This window comes from Oxyura jamaicensis, chromosome 5 (assembly GCF_011077185.1).
Source record: "Oxyura jamaicensis isolate SHBP4307 breed ruddy duck chromosome 5, BPBGC_Ojam_1.0, whole genome shotgun sequence".
NCBI classification, from domain to species: Eukaryota; Metazoa; Chordata; class Aves; order Anseriformes; family Anatidae; genus Oxyura; species Oxyura jamaicensis.
The window spans coordinates 30,607,564-30,625,345 of record NC_048897.1 but is presented as its reverse complement, the minus strand read 5'-3'; the positions used below and the strand labels follow the sequence as shown (position 1 = coordinate 30,625,345).

Here is a 17,782-nt window from a genome sequence, read left to right as displayed (position 1 = left end):
TCACTACCTCATCTCTTATAGTCCAGGAGCTCTCTTCTAAACATGAAGACTATGCCCAGCCTAGAGGCAGCTTTGATTTGTTTGGCTAAATTGCATATGAGTTTATGAAGGCACTTCTTGGGCTATACCCCTTATTAGTTTAATAAAAGAACAGTGCCAAGAATGCTTTGTACATCTGAGAGCTTGAACTTCCAAATCAAATTAAGGCTGTACCTCAACATTTTAGAAAACTGGCACTGCTGCCAGGAGAAAGAATCCGTGTCCCTTATTTCCAACACTTCTGTGGAAAGCTACATCCAGGATGTGATATGGCTGAAAAATCACTGGCTGGTAATTTTGTCACATCTTAGCCAGAACCATTCCCTATCCTGGTATGCCCCATGGCCACACAGACACTTGCAGCAGCAGGAAAAGAGGTGATGCGAAGGGAGCCAGGACTGATCCTTCTTCCAGCTCTGTTGATTTAAAGCTGAATCCAATCTTTTATTATTTTTTTTGTTCTGGTCTAGAAGACATTCTTCCTGGGGACTGCTTTCCTATATGGTTGAGTATCAACTTCTACTGTTCCATTTAAGAAACTCCAATTAAAAAAACAGATGAGGATAAGAAGTGGACTATTTAATTACATTCTGTACCAAACCACCTACACCTGTACTCTAAATTTACTCAGCCATTTTTTTCAGTTTCAGAGCTGCTAAAAACAGTAATTTTCAGCCTAGTATAAACAGAAAGGTGCTGAACAGAAAAAGGTAAATAATGTAGTCACTGCCAGTGCTGTAATAACCTAAAATACTTTTGGCCCTTCAAAGAACAGACAGTTCAAAAGATGACAAAATTCCTGAGCGCTTAGTCTAAAGCTAGTTGAACAGAAAGAACACAGAGTAAAGGTTAAGGACTGCACTGCCTCATTTCAAGGAGGCAGAATTAAAATTTGCATTTCAGAAATAAAATTTGCATATTTTTTTATAAGCTTCACTGAAGTACTCTGCCATCACAAGAGAAGATATGCATCCACACGTGAACTACAGTATACGCAGTGAACTAGCTACAGGATACATGACAACAGGTTGCACTACTGTAATCCCCAAACTAGGAGGATTTCCACAGAGTTCTTCAGAGACTCATTTCAAAACCAGTCCTATTTATTATTTTTTTCAACTGGATAGACACAAAGAGTGGAGCTGGTTGGTGAATTCTGTTGATAAAGTTGGGTAACTTCCCTAACAAAACATGATCAGACCACAAATGGAGAACTGAACTTCACAGAAGCATAAAAGAAATGAAATGCAAGACTTCTAGAAATGTGTGAACACTTAAAAACTTCTGCTTTGTCACTTGGAAACAACAGAGGATCAACTTTGGTGATCATAGCAAGGACTGAGCCACCCACCTAGCAAAACAGTGAAAGAGATGGCAATCCTGAACTGCACTGGGGAGCACGTTCACTAGGGAAATGTCACTGCTAGCACACAAGCTTGTGGCGAGAGCACATGCAGGATACTGAGCACAGTTTTAGTTATCCATGTTCAAAAAAGGTTAAACCCTAAATGATAGCAGATACGGTAAATAGCTATAAAGACTACTGGGGGAAACGTAGGATTTATTTTATGGTTTAAAAAAGTGATTGAGAGGAAATGGGATTGCATTTAGAAAAAAGTTCCAAAAACATAAGTGCCAGAGAACATTAGTCATAGTTCTCTTCACAAATAGCATTGACAGGTGAGTAAGTGGGTAAAAGCAGACATTAAGTTTAGAAATTAGATTTATTTATTTATAATCAGAGTAGTAAGACTGTAGAATAGTTTTTCAGAAGAATTGAAAGGGGCAAAGAATTTAATTTCAACACAGAATAAGAGGAGCTATAGGATGCGCTTGCCTAAGACAGCAGGGAACTAGGCTCAGTGGTTAAAGGGTCACCTTTCTCATCTATTTCTTTGGAGCCGTACTCTAATCTGCCATGGTAGTAAAAAAAAAAAAAATTAGAAAAAAGGGGATGGGGACTTACTGAACAGGTGAGTATGAGGATCCTCCCAGCCAAACCTGCATAAACTACTTAAGAGAACCAAGCAAGAAGGCCAACAACAAATGGAAAATACACATTACACAGGAAGAACATCTGCCAGAGATACAACTATGAAGTACAAAAGCCTGCTCTCCAAAACCTTCCAATTATTCGAAGACAAAAATCTAATCCAATTCCTTGCTTTGGGATCTAAAAACAATTCTCTCTCCTTCTTATTCCTCTAGGTATATAAATTATTGTTCTGTATCTCTGAGCTCAGGATAGCTTCCATCAGTTATCCATAGTTTCTCTACGTCTAATATTGAGCATCAAATAGCAAGTTAGTATATTTGCCTCACCAGACCAAAGGTATGGGTGTCATTTAGCCCAGGAAACCTTCTGCACTGACCAACTCCTGGTGCAAGAAATATTAGATACCATTTTTTTGGGGCACAGGCTATGTTTTTTCCTTGTTCCTGTAGCTATTGAAAAATTGAAGTCTAGACAATTCTTACGTCTTCATATGTTTTTCAAGTTGTTTTATTTTTAAATAAAATGCAGCTTTGTACGTGTGTAATTTTCATAAGGTAAGAAATGCTTAAATTTCTTCTGTACCTTTTATAGATTCAGAGACATTGACAGGTCTTATATATATCTTTGCAGTTCAATGGCCAATTTTCTCCCTCTCTAGGTCTGTAATCCTCCTCCTCACGTAGCTTTAACTATGACCTTTTAAAGCAATATCCATTTTCGGTCACCACCAATAGTCCATTTATCACATAGAACTTATTTTCTACCTTTTTTTGTTTTGTTTTGTTTTGTTTTGTTTGTTGTTGTTGTTGTTGTTCTTTTCCTTCCTCTCCTCTTCCAGCACAGCATACAGAACAGTGGCTTTTGGTGAGCTCTTCACAATGATGTCCAACATGACTGCATGTCATGTTCTTTTTAAGGTTTAATGCATATGCTGAATGCCTCTTAGCAAAACAGATTGTGAGCTCCCCTGCCAGAAGTGAACTATCTTTCCCCCTTGATGTGTGTCTGGAACATAAAACATCACAGATGCAAGTTGCACTGAACAAGAAGAGTGCCCTTTATTTCTGTCTTTCAAGATCTGATTCACATTGGCATCATGGTTCTTTGCTCTTTCCTCACTTGCAAAAGACAAGGCAATTCCGTAGCGCTGACACCTAGAACCAAAGGAGCTTACTCTGCCTTACTCTGCGAGAATAAAACATAAAATTGAGGGGTGGAGATCTCAGCAAGGTTTCATCTTAAGGAACAGCACCTAAGAGACTCCCAAGTCATGAGGAGGACCATGAGATTTATGTGTTTGACAAAGTCACAAACTATTTGATTTCTTTGAGTCTGAGTCCCAATCTATGAAAACAAAGCCAATGCAGAAGATTTTAAGGGAAAACTGCTATTTTTGGAAAACCAGTTGCAACAAGGCCACCCTTTCATCTCTTGTTTTCTTTTGTTGTTAATGCAGCCATCGAGCTGACAGAATAGATCAAAAGAAACATCAGAGAACAAATTAATCAAGCTCTTGTGCCAACTTGGAGTGCTGACACCTACAGCATAATCCCAGTTGAAGCGGGGGAAGGCCTGGAAGGCCAGCAGGACCAGCACTGCTTGCCAGAGATAACCCAGCACACAATCGAGGGTACAGGCTTCCATCCTCTCCTAGTCACCCCTAATGATGGTGCTTTCTTAATGTGTTTTTTTCCTTCTAAGTTTTTCTGCATCACACTGTAAATCATCAAGCAGTGACCAGATCACCTTTCTCAAGTCCCAGTCAGTGTTACAGACAGCAGAGGACAAATTCCTGACTCGTGACTGAACGTGGAAGAACTAGATCAGTCCAGCCATGGTGGTTAGCAATTGAAGTAATGAGCAGTGAGTAGCACAAGAAACTATATTCAACTTCTTACCTGTTAGCTGCAGGCAATTTTAAGGATCTGAGGTAGTGATAGCAGCAGCACCTACTAGAATAATATTAAATAAATGGCTAGAGATAGCTTTGTTTCTGCTGCCAAATAAACTCCCCAGCCCAATGTCATCAAAACTGTCAGTTACAATCAAAGGCTGGGTCATATTCATTTTGAAGTTAATAAAATGAAAACTGGCAAAAGGAGAGAAGAAATCTGAAGCTATCTTCTTCTGTTTTGTAAATAACAGAGGAAGATAGGCTGGAGGATAAAATTTCCCCAGGTCTCTGCAGAGCCATCTCCCCAAGACTGTTGGAGTCCCCTTCTGCGCTGGATGTGGTGTCAGCGAGGTCCTTGCCCTGGAGCCGAGTCCTGCGCACACGGAGGTCACAGCCCAGGGGCTCTGAGGGTGCTGAGATCACAGGGCTGCGCTAATCGCGACCCTGTCACTTGCTCAGGCGTATTGTTTCAGTGAAAAACATCCTATTCCCAAACTACCTTCTCTTTGTTTAATTGTAACAGGAAGAAGAGCTGCTCTGAGATGGAGGTTGGCCACAGAACCATTCCTCTGAAAGTGGAGCTGGCAGGCAGTCCTAAATTTCAGCTGCATCATCTCATCTGCCTTTGCTCCCAAACCACTTGTGGCTCAAGTCTGTCCCAGGAAGTGCAATAGCACCCTCTTTGTAAGCAGACTCTCTCACATGACCATCTCTGATTTACAGAAAATGATGGAAAAAAAATGAGATATTGAGGTCAAATGCTTTAGTGGGAAAATAGTTTGTGTCCAAGACCACAAACAGTCTGAAAAAAAATCCTCCAATCCTCCATTCCACTGTTACACACTTTGTTTTGCAATATCTCTGCAAATTTTTGCACCTGGAGCAATGTTTTTACCAAGAAGCACGTTTCTTCATGGAAGCCTCATTATATAAAACTGGGCCTGGCACTTAAAAACACAGATCAGCAGCAGCACTACCAAGCATCAGGCTATAAAGGGGGAATATCAGTAACCCTAATCTACATTAATGTCCTTCTGGTTTGGCAAAATTGCAGCTTGCCTTTGTTTGGAGCATGTGCAAGCTTGGTAAATGCCTGTTTGGGGATGAGCACAGCTGCTCCACATTCATACACCCTTACTAGACCTTTGCAAAGGGAGATAGGGCTAATGACCTAGAAAAGCCAGATTTGGGCTCAACATCGGAAGTGAAAACACAGTAAACCCAAACATTTCCAAAAGGTCATAAATCAAGATGGACATGCCAAGTATTACAGAGTGGGGAGTCAGAAGAGCCAGCGATGGGCTTGTAACAGGAACCCTGCCTGCAAGAAGGGCACAATGACAGAGGCATTAGCCCAATATCCAGCTATTCAGAAGAGATTTCAGAAGTGGTAGAGGAGAAGGAGAAGACTGAAATACTAATGCCTTGAACAGCAGATGGTCCTTATTTTCTACAGAATTCCATAAATTATAAACACCTTGGGCATTTTTTTTTCAAAAGAAAAAAAAAAAAAAAACAGCAGCCGGCTCCTCAGCAGCCAGATGAGGCCAGAAAACCTATTAGCAGCTGCACCACTCTTCAAATACTTTACAAGCTTGCAGAGAAGTCCCCAGGAATCTAAGTCAGCAGCAAGATGCTTCCCCCTCTGGTCTCAGCTTTATTCTGCTCCTGGTTCTGGATGGACCATGGAAAGTATTGCCACCACATGGCAAAACTTTACCTTGTACACTGATCCTCAGCCTACAAACTCATATTAGCACTACAGTTTGGCACTTAACAAGACATATCAAAGCACTGGCACATTTAAATTCAATGAAATATTCTGCTTTCAAAATGACTCTGCATGCTCCTTACCATGAGACAGAACGCTTCTCAGACAAAATATAAAGCACCTTTCCCCCATATAACATCAAGGGCTATCTTCTAAAATCAGGGCTTCTATTTCCCACCAGGCTATAAACATCACACCACAATATTCTATAAAACATGAAGGAAGGATATGAGACAAACGCCAGATACTTTGTCTGGAGGAACGACACAGTAAGAAGCAGCTTTTTGTAATGGGATGGGCACCTGCTAGCTTTCCCCTAGCTACTCTGATTTCCCAGCCTCTGGGAGATGAATGGCCCCTCCTAGTTCAATTCTCTGCATTTCTGCTGCTACAGTGTCACTGTATGTGTTCCTTTGGTGTTTATTTATTTATTTTTATTAAGCAGCAGGACAGTACTCCAGAGACAAGTCTTGGTGGATATGTAATTTTTGGAAATGCAGAACAGACAGCTTAGTCTGGGAGAGGTTTTCTACTTAGTTCATTTCAATGGCTATCTGTAAAAACAAAAGATGTAGAATCACAGAATGGTTTGGATTGGAAGGGACCTTAAAAACTTTCTTAAAAACAGAATCCCTGTTCCCCCTAAAAAGAAGTCAAGCAATAAATTTCATATATGCATAGAGATGGCCTACATTAAAAATCACTGTACAAACATTCCTACCTATCTTCTATCTTATTTCTTCAGCTCAGGCTGCCACAAACATTCCTGCAGCTGTGCAGCAAGCTATATCAGGATACCATTCTGGGTTTAAAATAGCCATTTTAGTAATTTTAGTATCAAATCCCCCCAAATGTCATTTCTTGATCAGCTGACTACAAGTATCAAATATTCTTGCACCAGCATAACAAGCCTCTTCCAGTGCAAGAGCTAGCTTACACCAGCACAGTACACCTGTAAAACTATGGTCTAATTTCACAAAGGGAAGGGAAAGGACAACCACAACCACCACCCCCACAGTAATACTGCTCATTCTTGACCCGGAAACGTCTTCCATGTGAGATATGGAACAAATCATTGCTTTTGCAAATGGCTAGAAGCTTACAACACTGTGGCAAGCATCAGACCAGGACACCAATTATCAGAACACATTGCAGCATTTTAACTCACAGCAGTACGTCTATCTTGGAGCATCCAGACCCAATTTATTAGCAGGTTCTAATGCCAAGGTATAAAGACAATAAATATGCCAATCAGTAATCCCTCAAAAACTTGGCAAAAGAATGAGAGGATGGGACACAGAATTTTTGTACAAGGATTATATATTCTCATGACATTACTAACAAAAAAAGCCTGACTTACACAAGGATTTGCTGATAGCAAGAATATGCAAGATGAACAAGGCAGTAACAGATCTGAATGCATTTCGTCAATATCACTTTTCACAAAAGGCTAAGCATTTTGCAGTTCCCAATACAAGACAAATAATCCAAGCCCTGCAATATATACCTACCTTCCAAAAATCGTACAGATTATGGTAGCTCTAGTTAGCGCAGACTTAAAATAAAGTGTCCTTTCCAACTTACCATTGCTGATTTCAGGCAGGTCAAACTTTGTGAAGTCCCACCACTGGAGCCGATAGGTTGTGTTGGCAATGTTGCTGGCCACAGCTGACTGTCCATCCCCAATCACAGCACCTACAGAAAATGTAGAAATAAATATCAATTTAACCCCCAAGAGATCATCCAGTGAACAGCTAGGGTGACAAAACCATAAAAAGCTTTTCAAAATCCAAGACATAAGACTCTAGATTCTTAAAGGAACTTTATTTACAGAAATGGCAACACCTAAATAAGCCACGAAGCACAGGAAATTAATAGGAACGCACTTCCTTGCAACATATTTCTGAAAGGAAAGAAGTTTGATAAGCGATATTTGCCCAGGTCCACAAGGTGGAAATCATAAATCAGATTCATTTGATCCAAGCTCATACTATTTACCAGTGCTAGTAAAGACCTAAAATTTTCACAGACCTAAAATTTTCTAGTACAGATATGAAGGGCAAAATTGTTGCCCTGTCAAATAACACACATTTGGGGACATATTCCTTGCTATTGCTGTGAACTCCACTCAGAAGGACGCAGTACTTGCCACACAGTAAGGATTATAACTGAATATTAGCAACTCTACCTGAAATGAAGGTGAAATTAGAGCCCCCTAGAGAGCCTAACCTATGCCCCTGATGCAGGTACTCCTTTTTGGACCCTCTGAAATAGCATAAGAATAGCACAACTGCAGGCTGTGGCCTTTGGTAATCCGTATATTCAGGGAAAGCACAGAAAAATTGTTAGTTATTTGCATAAGCAGGACAGTGGATACTTCTGCCTGGTACAGAGGACCTAAGAGCTGGCCTCGGGATTCTCCTGCCTTTACTGTTCTGGGTGGCCCAAGCTACTGCAGGCGGGGACTGCCCTGACTCCAGGCAAACGACATGCCCTTTGCTAACCACCCTAGGATTTGGGCAGCAGCCAAAGCACACGGCTAAGCGGAATGATTCAGAAACACAAAGAACAATTTTCCAGGCAGAAAGGAACTGCCACTGCTAACTCAGTCGGCATACATGAAGAAAGCCCAGAGGCATTAAATGCAATCCCTATAGAGACAAGTGGAGAGAAGAAACAGTTCTCCCTTTATAGTACTGGAGTCAAAAACCTAGTGCTATTTGTGGTCTCTAAGGCCTTCAGATGCCTGCAGTCCTTGTACTACATACACACGCTGACACCCAGAGACATTCATGGTAAGAGAATTTGGTAAGGGAGAGCAAAACAAGATTGTCCCCATACACAAATGGGGAAAAGCACAGCCTCCAGGGTTCAGCAGGCTGGACGTAGGCATCTCTACGCTGTCTCCGATGGGAAGCAGGCAGAAAAGTCAGTGGCTTCTTTCTCCCAGGACTGCCTCAGGACTTTGCTCCTACAGCAGCATCAGTGGAAGAGCAACACTGGGACACCTGTGCTACTGCACCCAGCAGGAAAACTGCCTGTGCAGAGCACTAAAAGCTGGCTAACTGCTAGTAAATGATACTGATGCAGAAGAAGATAAGGAGACTCAGGACTGTAAAACAAATACGGCCTGAAAATACACACACAGATGCACACATTTTCCCTGCAGAGTAGAGAACAAGGGGATCAGGGCCCATTTGGGAAGCAAATCCTAGACCAGTGCTGATAAAGACACCAAGAAGGCTCCTGCTAGTCCCCTTTTCATAGATCAGCTGTCTCAAGTCCTGATTTTTGGTTCTGGAGAAAGCTCTGAAATGTGCCAAGAGCCAGATTTCTGAGCAGGCAGCTTTATGCTGTGTATTCAGCTGTGCCAGGCCTGCAGCGACTGACAGACCTCCATTGTGCATCTGCTCAGCCTCTGTATCTGCCCCTGACAGATGCTCACATATCACTGGGAGAGCAAAAGCAAGAATATTTCCTTCGCTCTCTCATACGCCCAAGGCCTCGTTCTCCACATCCCCCAAACAAAAGGCTCCTCTGAACAAAAGAGACGCGCTGGAGAAAGCAGACTCAATGCATTAATGAAATTACATCTTGCAACCAGAAGTGGAAGAAGGACAATTAAATTTTGTGTTCCTTTGGCTTTAAAAGTCTCCTCATTACAAGCTCAGGGCTGTTACACAAGGGCAGCTCTTGCTGTGTTGTCTCTAGCCACCAGATGGAGAACAAAAAACTAGGTCCTGTGCTAATTTTGAGCACTGGGACCTGCTTCACACACACAAACAGTACCTAGCATCACTGACTGGGTAACAACGGCCTCACAGGACTAAGGCAAGGAATTACTTTGCCAAGACATGCAATGGAAGCACTGCTCTGGGCACATAATTGCACAATACTCATCTTCTTGCTACAGACCAGCATCACAAGGTCATCACCTGTTTTGCAATGATGATAACCTTTGTAGGCACAGACAATAATATATGAACTGTAGAATAATATATCCTTAGGAGAGTAATGTTGCAGTCCCGCTGCATCACAGAAGCCTAGCAACATCACCCACTGCTCCACAAACAGCAAGTCATCTGGCTTCCACAAATGTCACACAAGTACTATCAAAAAGCTGTTGGCAAATGTTTTTGAAGTTTTCCTGTAGAGATTCTGGTCTTCCCTTCCCTTCCCCTGGGACCTTCAGGTGAGTCACGGTTCAGCTGAACCTCACCCCCCTGCACCTCCCAGGGCATCCATGTCCTACAGGAAAAGCTACCAGAGGAACAGCAGCAGCTCCTCTCCCCATCTAGAGGACGTTACTGCACACATTCCAGAACCAGCAAAAGCCACCAACTAATGCTAGTGCTTCAAGAAACAAACACCTTTATCAAGGAGGAGGAGGGAACAATGTTCACAGAGTGAAAATTGCAGGTTCAGAGGGATTTGGTCAATTTCTCAAAGAATCCAAACAATTGAGCCCAACACAAATGGCAGTTCGATGATCTACATGTTTTAAGTAATTACCTCCACTTACGCTAATTGTGTAATTGAGAACTGTAATTATTAAATTATATCTAGTTACATACAACAAGAGGGAATAACATTTGTATCGTATCACAAATCCTGCCAGAAGCCTCCCACATGCATGCACGCACTGTCCTACAGTAGAGACAATTAAAAGCATGCAAACATTTGAGACATTTAATTTAGGGAAGAAAATAAACCACAGTACACAATTACGCTATCTTAACCTTTTTTGTTTGCTTTTTCCATTGGTTGATAGGGACAACTTGAAACCACAGTAGAAAAACTTCACAGAAATGTTAAAACCCTCACTGTAGAGCTTCTGCTCACTGTGCAGCTCCAGGACTTGTTCTCAGATGCTTTGCCCAGTCAGGATTTCAGTCTGAGCAAGAGCATAAGAAAGTGCTGTTGCCTCTTAAGACCTAGTGTAACTCAGTGGAGGCAAAAATCACACCCCAGTTTCTTAAATCTGGGCAGCATAAGATCAGCTCTTATAAGCAACAACTCTCACCAAGCACCTGACAGTCTGTCCTGCTCTGGATCCTCCATTGTTTGATGGGATCACAAGTGACTGCAGCGGGTACCCGAGGGTCTCGGGCTTGTCATCATCATGAACAGAATGACCTTTTTCTGAAGAGGAGATGTAGATTTCAAAATGCTGAAAGCCAAAGTGAAGGCCAATTGAAATGCAGTGAACGTAGGTTTGATTGGCAGCTTTCCTGCGTCTGTCTATCACTGCGTAATAAACACTGGGTGATGGCAGAAATGAAGATAAATGCTTTCAGCAGCACCCCCTTCTCCCCCCACCGCCCTGATCTCCACCCACCCCCACTCAGCACATGACAGGAGAGTTTAAAGAGTGGGGGTAAAAAGTCTTAACAAAGACTCAAAAAAAAAAAAAAAATTCTTTTCTTACAGGCCACCTACACGTGACAGTTATTTATCCATCAGTCTCAATCCCCTCAGAGGGTCCAACTCATCTTGGCATGTGGAAAATGAACCTTTGTCAGTCAGCTATTGCTCACTTATGAATCAAGCCAATATCTGAGTTTAGACTGAAAGGGAAAAAAAGAGAGGTGCAAACCCACTTTCCACGGTACTCTTCTGGTGAAGAGCAGGATAATTCCAGACTACTCCTATCAGATTCTCAGAGAATGAGCTAATACTGTACAACTACACAGGCTCTGGGGTACAAGTTTCAAGAACGTGGATCATCTACATACTACAAAAATTTCTCTGCCATAAACTTAACAGAAAGTGGAGTTTATTTTTTTTCCCCCGGACTAGATCTTCTCCTCAAGTTTTTACTGTCTGGCAGATTCCCTCACAGTCAGAGAAAAATTTATTAAGATGCTTAAAGATAAGGCAGACGCCTTTGAGGAAGTTGGCAAAGTCCCTGAGCTAATTTGTGACTCAATTTGAGACAGTGATTAGGCCCTGGTATAAAACTCCCCCTAGATCAGTACTTGCATCTTTAAGCATGAGTACCTTTGAGAAGTAATTACCTCTTTATGTGCCCATTTGTAACTGTAGCTAATGATGCTGAGGTTATTCAACACTTGCAGAAGGGATCTGTCACAGATGGCGAGCTTTACATTTACTGGTCCTAGATTTACTATAAACCAGCCTCCAGGAAGCCCAAGACACAGGACAAGCTTATTTGATAAACCAAAGATAAAGCTCTTTACTGCAAGAATATATTGGATTTCCTCAACCAATTTGGAAGCAATTTGAATTCAGCTGCTACATGACTGCTGATCACTGGATCCTCGTCAACTAGTTGGAGTTGTAGCACCTTCTTGCACATCTCTGACCTTATTCTATGCTGCAGCCTGGCTTTGGGGACTACCTTTGATCACAGTAAATATATTCAATCCTGAACATGATTTTGACAAGTCATGGCAAATCTTTATTCTAGGCTACCATGAAGATGTTGCTTTTGAAGTGGTGGAGCTAACTACCTATTACTGTGCTAACGTTGTATAAACAGTATGTGTAGCAACCTAGAAACCTTTTCAAGGATTCATTTTGCTAAATAGCCATTTGAAGAGACCCTTTCAACTTACCAGCAAGCTTTAAATAGCAAGCTGGCAAAAATATTTTCAAGAATGGATGCACAAAATGTTACTGAGGGTAGTTCAGCATCTGCTAAACGCTGAAGGGATGTTCGATTCAATGACGCTAACTGAGAAAGCCCCAGAGAGGTCTAAGCCCTCCGAAGGCTAAACCCTTCAAAAAGCTATTATTTTTTCTTTACCACAGATGTATAAAATACGAAGTGCAGTTGTCCATTCATGCTCATTCTTATTGCAAAATTTTATTCTAATAGGGGCAACACTTAGCATGCCCAGTTCCACAGCGCTAATAACAGATGGGAATGTGAGCAGGCCTCAGCTGCAGGTAGCAAAGATGAATGTCCTCAGTCAAGTGTCCAAGGGCTTCATTCACATTGTGAACAATGCAAGCATGACACGGGAAATAATGTTCCTGTCACAAGTTTCAGACTTCAAAAAATAAATCCGTTTATTTGCAAGGAACACAAAGAGTAAATGAACAGATGCCCTGCCCAAAGCTTCTATCCCTGGTACACTCACGGTGGCTCCTTGACATCCCAGCATCAGAGACGTTCCTCTGTGTGATCATGCAACAACTGATACATAAATGCATAAGGGAAATATCTTTCTTTGACTGTAGGATCTAGTTTTCCCTCAGGGAAACTAGAAGATATTAAGGTCCTTTTCAAATGCATTCCCCTCTTGTCCTAATTGTTTGCACTTCATCAATCAAGCTGATAATTTTCTCTTCAGTAAAAAGAACTCTTTTCTCCTGTTGTTTTTTTGCTCAACAGCTTCTAGGAAGGAGAAGGGATGAATGAGACAGTGAGACTGACTTCAGCAACAGAACCCAAAGCAAGAGTTGTACCTTGTTACTGATAAGTAATTATTTAGTTTATGTAGATTCACTGCTTCAGAAGATACTTCATTTGCACAGTTTAAAAGTTTGTTCTTGCAGGGTAGTTGGTACAATTCAACAGAGAACAGACACATTAAATCGTGCTTGCAAGTCTTAGCGGTGCTCTTACATTTGTACAACTCAAAGCTTCTAAGTGCAATTTTCTTCTTTATGGGAAAACTTTTGTGAAGAGGGACTCTATAGTGTTTGTCTTTCTCATTTGTCATTTATGATGCTTTTAGCTGCAGTAGAGAGGAATTCCTAGAGGAAGGTTCTACTTTGTGAGTTGCTTTACATTAATAGCACACATGCATACATGTATTTTTAAGAGCAACCCCCTCCCCCTTTGTTTCCTGGCAGTCCCTAAACACCTGGAATTCCGATACTTCACCCCATTCCTAAAGAGATGGAGGTACTCCACAAAACACACAGGTGGAAATAAATGTCAGCAGGCTAGAATGTCAAGTGAAATCCTCCTACAAATAGAGATGCTGCATCATTAAAAGAGCTTGACAGTGAGAGTTTATGGAAACCAATACAAACATCTGCTACTGTCGGTGACAGCCATCACAAGTTGTTTAAGAAGTGGGTGGGCATGTAAGCTTGCCCCCCCCCCCCCTTTTTTTTCCCTCCATTTGGGCCCCTTGCTGGGAATAAGAGTCAAGGCTAGAGTCTTCCAATCAGCAAGCTGCTGGAGCCATTAAAAGAAGCATCTGTAGACAGTGTTGCTTGTTTTGAGACCATTTCTGTGTTTCCATGTGACAGCAGTATGTGTCAAAAGCATGCCTCATATTACCATATGATTCAAGCAGCAAAACGTGTTTCCTACAGCATAGGCTTTTAGGGAAAATATTCAGGCACTAAAAATACATTCCAATCTGCACTTTATTTCATCTGATGTTTTGTTTCAACCATGTCTGCATATTTTCTGCATTTTAGATGATTTTGTCTGTATGCGTGAAGAAGCCCTAATAAAATGTAGTAAAGGATTGGAGAAAGGGGTTTGCACTTCCAAATGAGGCCAGGACACACTGCTAGACGAAAAGGCAAAAGAAAGCAGAACTTTGCAACCTTCAAAGCAACATGTATTTTCTTCCTTCACCTGTTTGGGCCCATGCACAAGGGCATGTTTACAGCTCTCCTCTCTTCTACGTTTCCCCAAACAGTAGGTAGCTCTGGAAGCCAAAATGCCACATCTCTCCTGCCAGAGTCTGAATTTCCTGAAATCCCTCTGAAGGTGAACCAGCAAGGTCTCAGGAGCTAATCTGTGCCGTGTGTCACCCCAGCTCCTCCCTCTGCCAGCTCTGCCCTGTGCACTGCCTCCACTCTCCTCCGCCGCCAAGTCCCTCGCATCGTTTCCAAGCCCTTCATTAAAGGCTGTTGGAAGCCTGCTTTTTAACCTTCACATCTGTGTTTATTCTCTGCACAAAAACAGAGCGAAATCTGTGCCTGGCAGGCAAGTCTTTTTTATAAAACTCCTTTTTCTTTCCCTTTCTGACTTTTCAGAGCATGAAATGTGACTGCTAATCCTAATTGCCTCGGATGGAGAGCCTTGCTGAGACCAAACAAAGGGGCAGCCTTCCGCCAAGGAGCAGGACTCTGTGTAGGCCAGAGATGCCACCAGGCTCTAATCTCACAGGTCTCCTGAGTTCCCCTCGCATTTTGCTACATTTCTGGAGAACACAAGGACAAAATTCCCCACGTAGCTCTGCTGGAAAGAGGGCCTTGCTTTCCTGGATGGCTCTCCAAGCACAAGAGCCCATGTGAGCTCGTGGTGCTGGGTGACTGAAGCACTGGTTGGGCCGAGTCCTCACATATCGCTTGATATTAAGTTGACTTGTCTGACAGAGGCTATGGCAGTATCAGGCTAACCCAGCCTTGCCAGAATTGCTTTATATGGGTTTAGCTAATTCAGAGCTCCTCCGATTTCTTAAGATTTTCTTGTAGGGAATGACACACCTGCTGTCTTTCTCTCATACTCCACACAGGTTGTACCTCATTGTTGGCTCCGTACCTGATAGACTCGTGTGGCCACACTTCCAGTTCACACCACAGAACTCCTCTCCTGAGCAGATGCTCAAGTAGTGTTACAACAGCACTCCCAGCTAAGCAATGTAGCTGTGCCAACAGATAGATGCAGAACTGATGTAAAAATATCAAGTGAACTGCTTTTCACAGAGAATAGCCTTTTTCCTTGTGAGTGTGCATTTTAACTTCGTGAAATCTTATTAATGCAAACAAATCAGCAAACCAAATGTCTGCTACCGCCTCTGCAGCTCTTACTGCAAGAATGTGTGCCTAGCACAACTTCAAATGCATTCGTGGCTTATGCCAAAACACTCAGCCGCAGTGGAAAAAAACACAGCAGTACCTTCATAGAGCACGTAAATGCCTTATCAACCACCCCACTGTAATAACACCAACTTTCACTAATCCAAAAGGCATTATGTTCCACAGAAGGGTCCAAACTCCCGAGATTTAGCTGTGTATCAGTACAGCACAAAGCTTCCACACTGGAGCCACTTTTCATTGTGGGAATAGCAGCATGCAATAGTAATAAAAGCTCCGAGCACAGAAACACATTCAAAGCCTTGCACTCGTCAGTGAATGGAAGTCTTGCAAAGACTCTTACTATCTTTAAACACATTTCAGGACTAGCAATATTACAGCATAAACCCCGAGCACCCAAACCTACAACGAAAGTGCTGCGTCAGCTCAGTGACACGAACAGAGTTACCATCACAATACCAGGCAGTAAGCTAAACATGCTCAGTGGTTGATTACATTTCACAGACATAATATCCTGTGACCAGGATAGGTCTGCTGAGGAAACGCTTGCCTGTTCTGAATGTGTACTCAGAGAGGGAGGTTAAGATGAAAACACGTGTCCCTGGAGAAAAACACAGCTCCATTAATAAGAATGCAGGTCCTGACAACTTAAACAAACTCCATATAATAAACTAACAAAGTGTCTTAGGGGAAATGAATTGCTGACAGGTGGCATTTAAGAAACGTGTTTTAAGAAGCAAGCTGTGCTCATTAAAGGGCTCCATTCAGACTGGTGGGTCCTGTATAGTCACTGTGTCTGCAAACAAACCAGGCACGCGTCTTGCTTTGGGAATACAAAACTGAAGAGACATCACTAATGGAGCAATTTAAGAGGTATCCCCATCTGATGAGAAGGCAGGACAGAACTGGGAAGCAAGCAGGTAGACTAACAGTTTTCTGGGTAAAGTGGTGAACAGGGAGACAACCAAGAAAAGCAGAAAATGAGCAAACTGAGAAAACGTAAAACAGAAGTCAAACTAATGGGAAGGCAGTTTAAAATTAAAGCACAGTGAGATAGAAAGGAGGAAATCCAACCTGGAAGAACACAATGAGGAGACCGCATTGCTCCAGCTGGGAAAGAACAAGGTAAAAGAAACCTGCAGTAAACAAAGTACTTGGCTCTTGCCATGTTTTGAATACTTTCTGACAAGGGAAGTTCTGAGGGTGGTTTGGGGTGATCTAGACAACAGCAATGGAAACTAGACTCCTTCCTTATTGCCATTAGATTCAATGCACAAAGGAGGTTCCAGCATCTCAGTGAAAACAGCAATCCCCGCAGAGATTCATGTTCAAGGGGCAATCAAGATCCCTGAGCAGGACTGACAAAGACACTGGTCCATGTGCTACTGGACAGTTACACAAAAGTAATGGCACAATGTTGAAAACAAAGTGACTCAGCATCTCTCCAGCTCCCAGAAGGCAGAAGGACTTCACCAAGGAGTTCAGCTAAGTTCACAACCTTGCAGTGACTTCTGTAAATCAGTGCCACAGCTGAGTTCAACCCAGACAGGTCCAATCCACAGCACTTACAAAAGCAACTACAGGATCAAAAGAGACTGACACTTTATCCCATTATTTTAAGGAGAATTAGAAATCAAACTCAAAGCCACAAAGAGAAAAACCAAGACCTAAGCTCAAGGCAGAAGTACACCACAGCTACTCAGCATGCATGCCCAGGGCTGCACAATGGATGGATACTGCAGATAGGTTTTATTTCTTTCTGGGGCAGACTTGACTTTAATCCAATTTGAATTAGTTCAGAGGACACAAGCAGACCTGTCCAAGAAACTGCTATTCAGTGTAATCACCACAGCTACTCCAACACTTTTAAAAGCAAGAGCAGAAGGAAATTCAGGCAGTGAAAATTGGGCAAGTGCAATTTACTGGTTTGTTGTAAAATTTTATATTATACACAGTTTAGTGCAAGCCATGCTTTATTGGAGACGGGTCATGAGCTAAAAAAAAAAAAAAAAAAACCTGTGGTGAGAGGCTCATAGCAGCAGAGGCAGAGGTCCAGCTCCTACCAGTTCAGAGCATCAGCACTGGCACAGCCTAGATGATGAGGAGCACTCCAGGTCAGCCTCTCAGTCCTAGGACTCAGTGTAACAGTACGGTCCTACAAAGACAACTTTATTGGGTCTCACGGGTCAGAGGGACAGCAGAAGGTAGGCGGTAGCTCACTGAAATCACAGAGGTGGTGAGACTGATCTCTTCACAGCTCTGTGCAAGTCAGCTTGCTGGAAAGGGCACTGTGGCCAGGTGCCCTGCATTCAATGTGGGCACCTAAGGC

General features: G+C 42.4%; 1 protein-coding gene across 2 annotated transcripts in view; it reads right to left on the bottom strand.

Annotated features, from left to right (window-relative positions):
• Window positions 1–17,782, bottom strand: part of AMBRA1 (autophagy and beclin 1 regulator 1) — a 118,438-nt gene that overhangs the window by 44,677 nt on the left and 55,979 nt on the right. For both annotated transcript variants that reach the window (XM_035327768.1, XM_035327769.1), the window contains exon 11: window positions 7,285–7,395. In XM_035327768.1, the coding sequence (XP_035183659.1) occupies window positions 7,285–7,395 (111 nt within the window). The remainder of the gene's footprint in view (window positions 1–7,284; window positions 7,396–17,782) is intronic.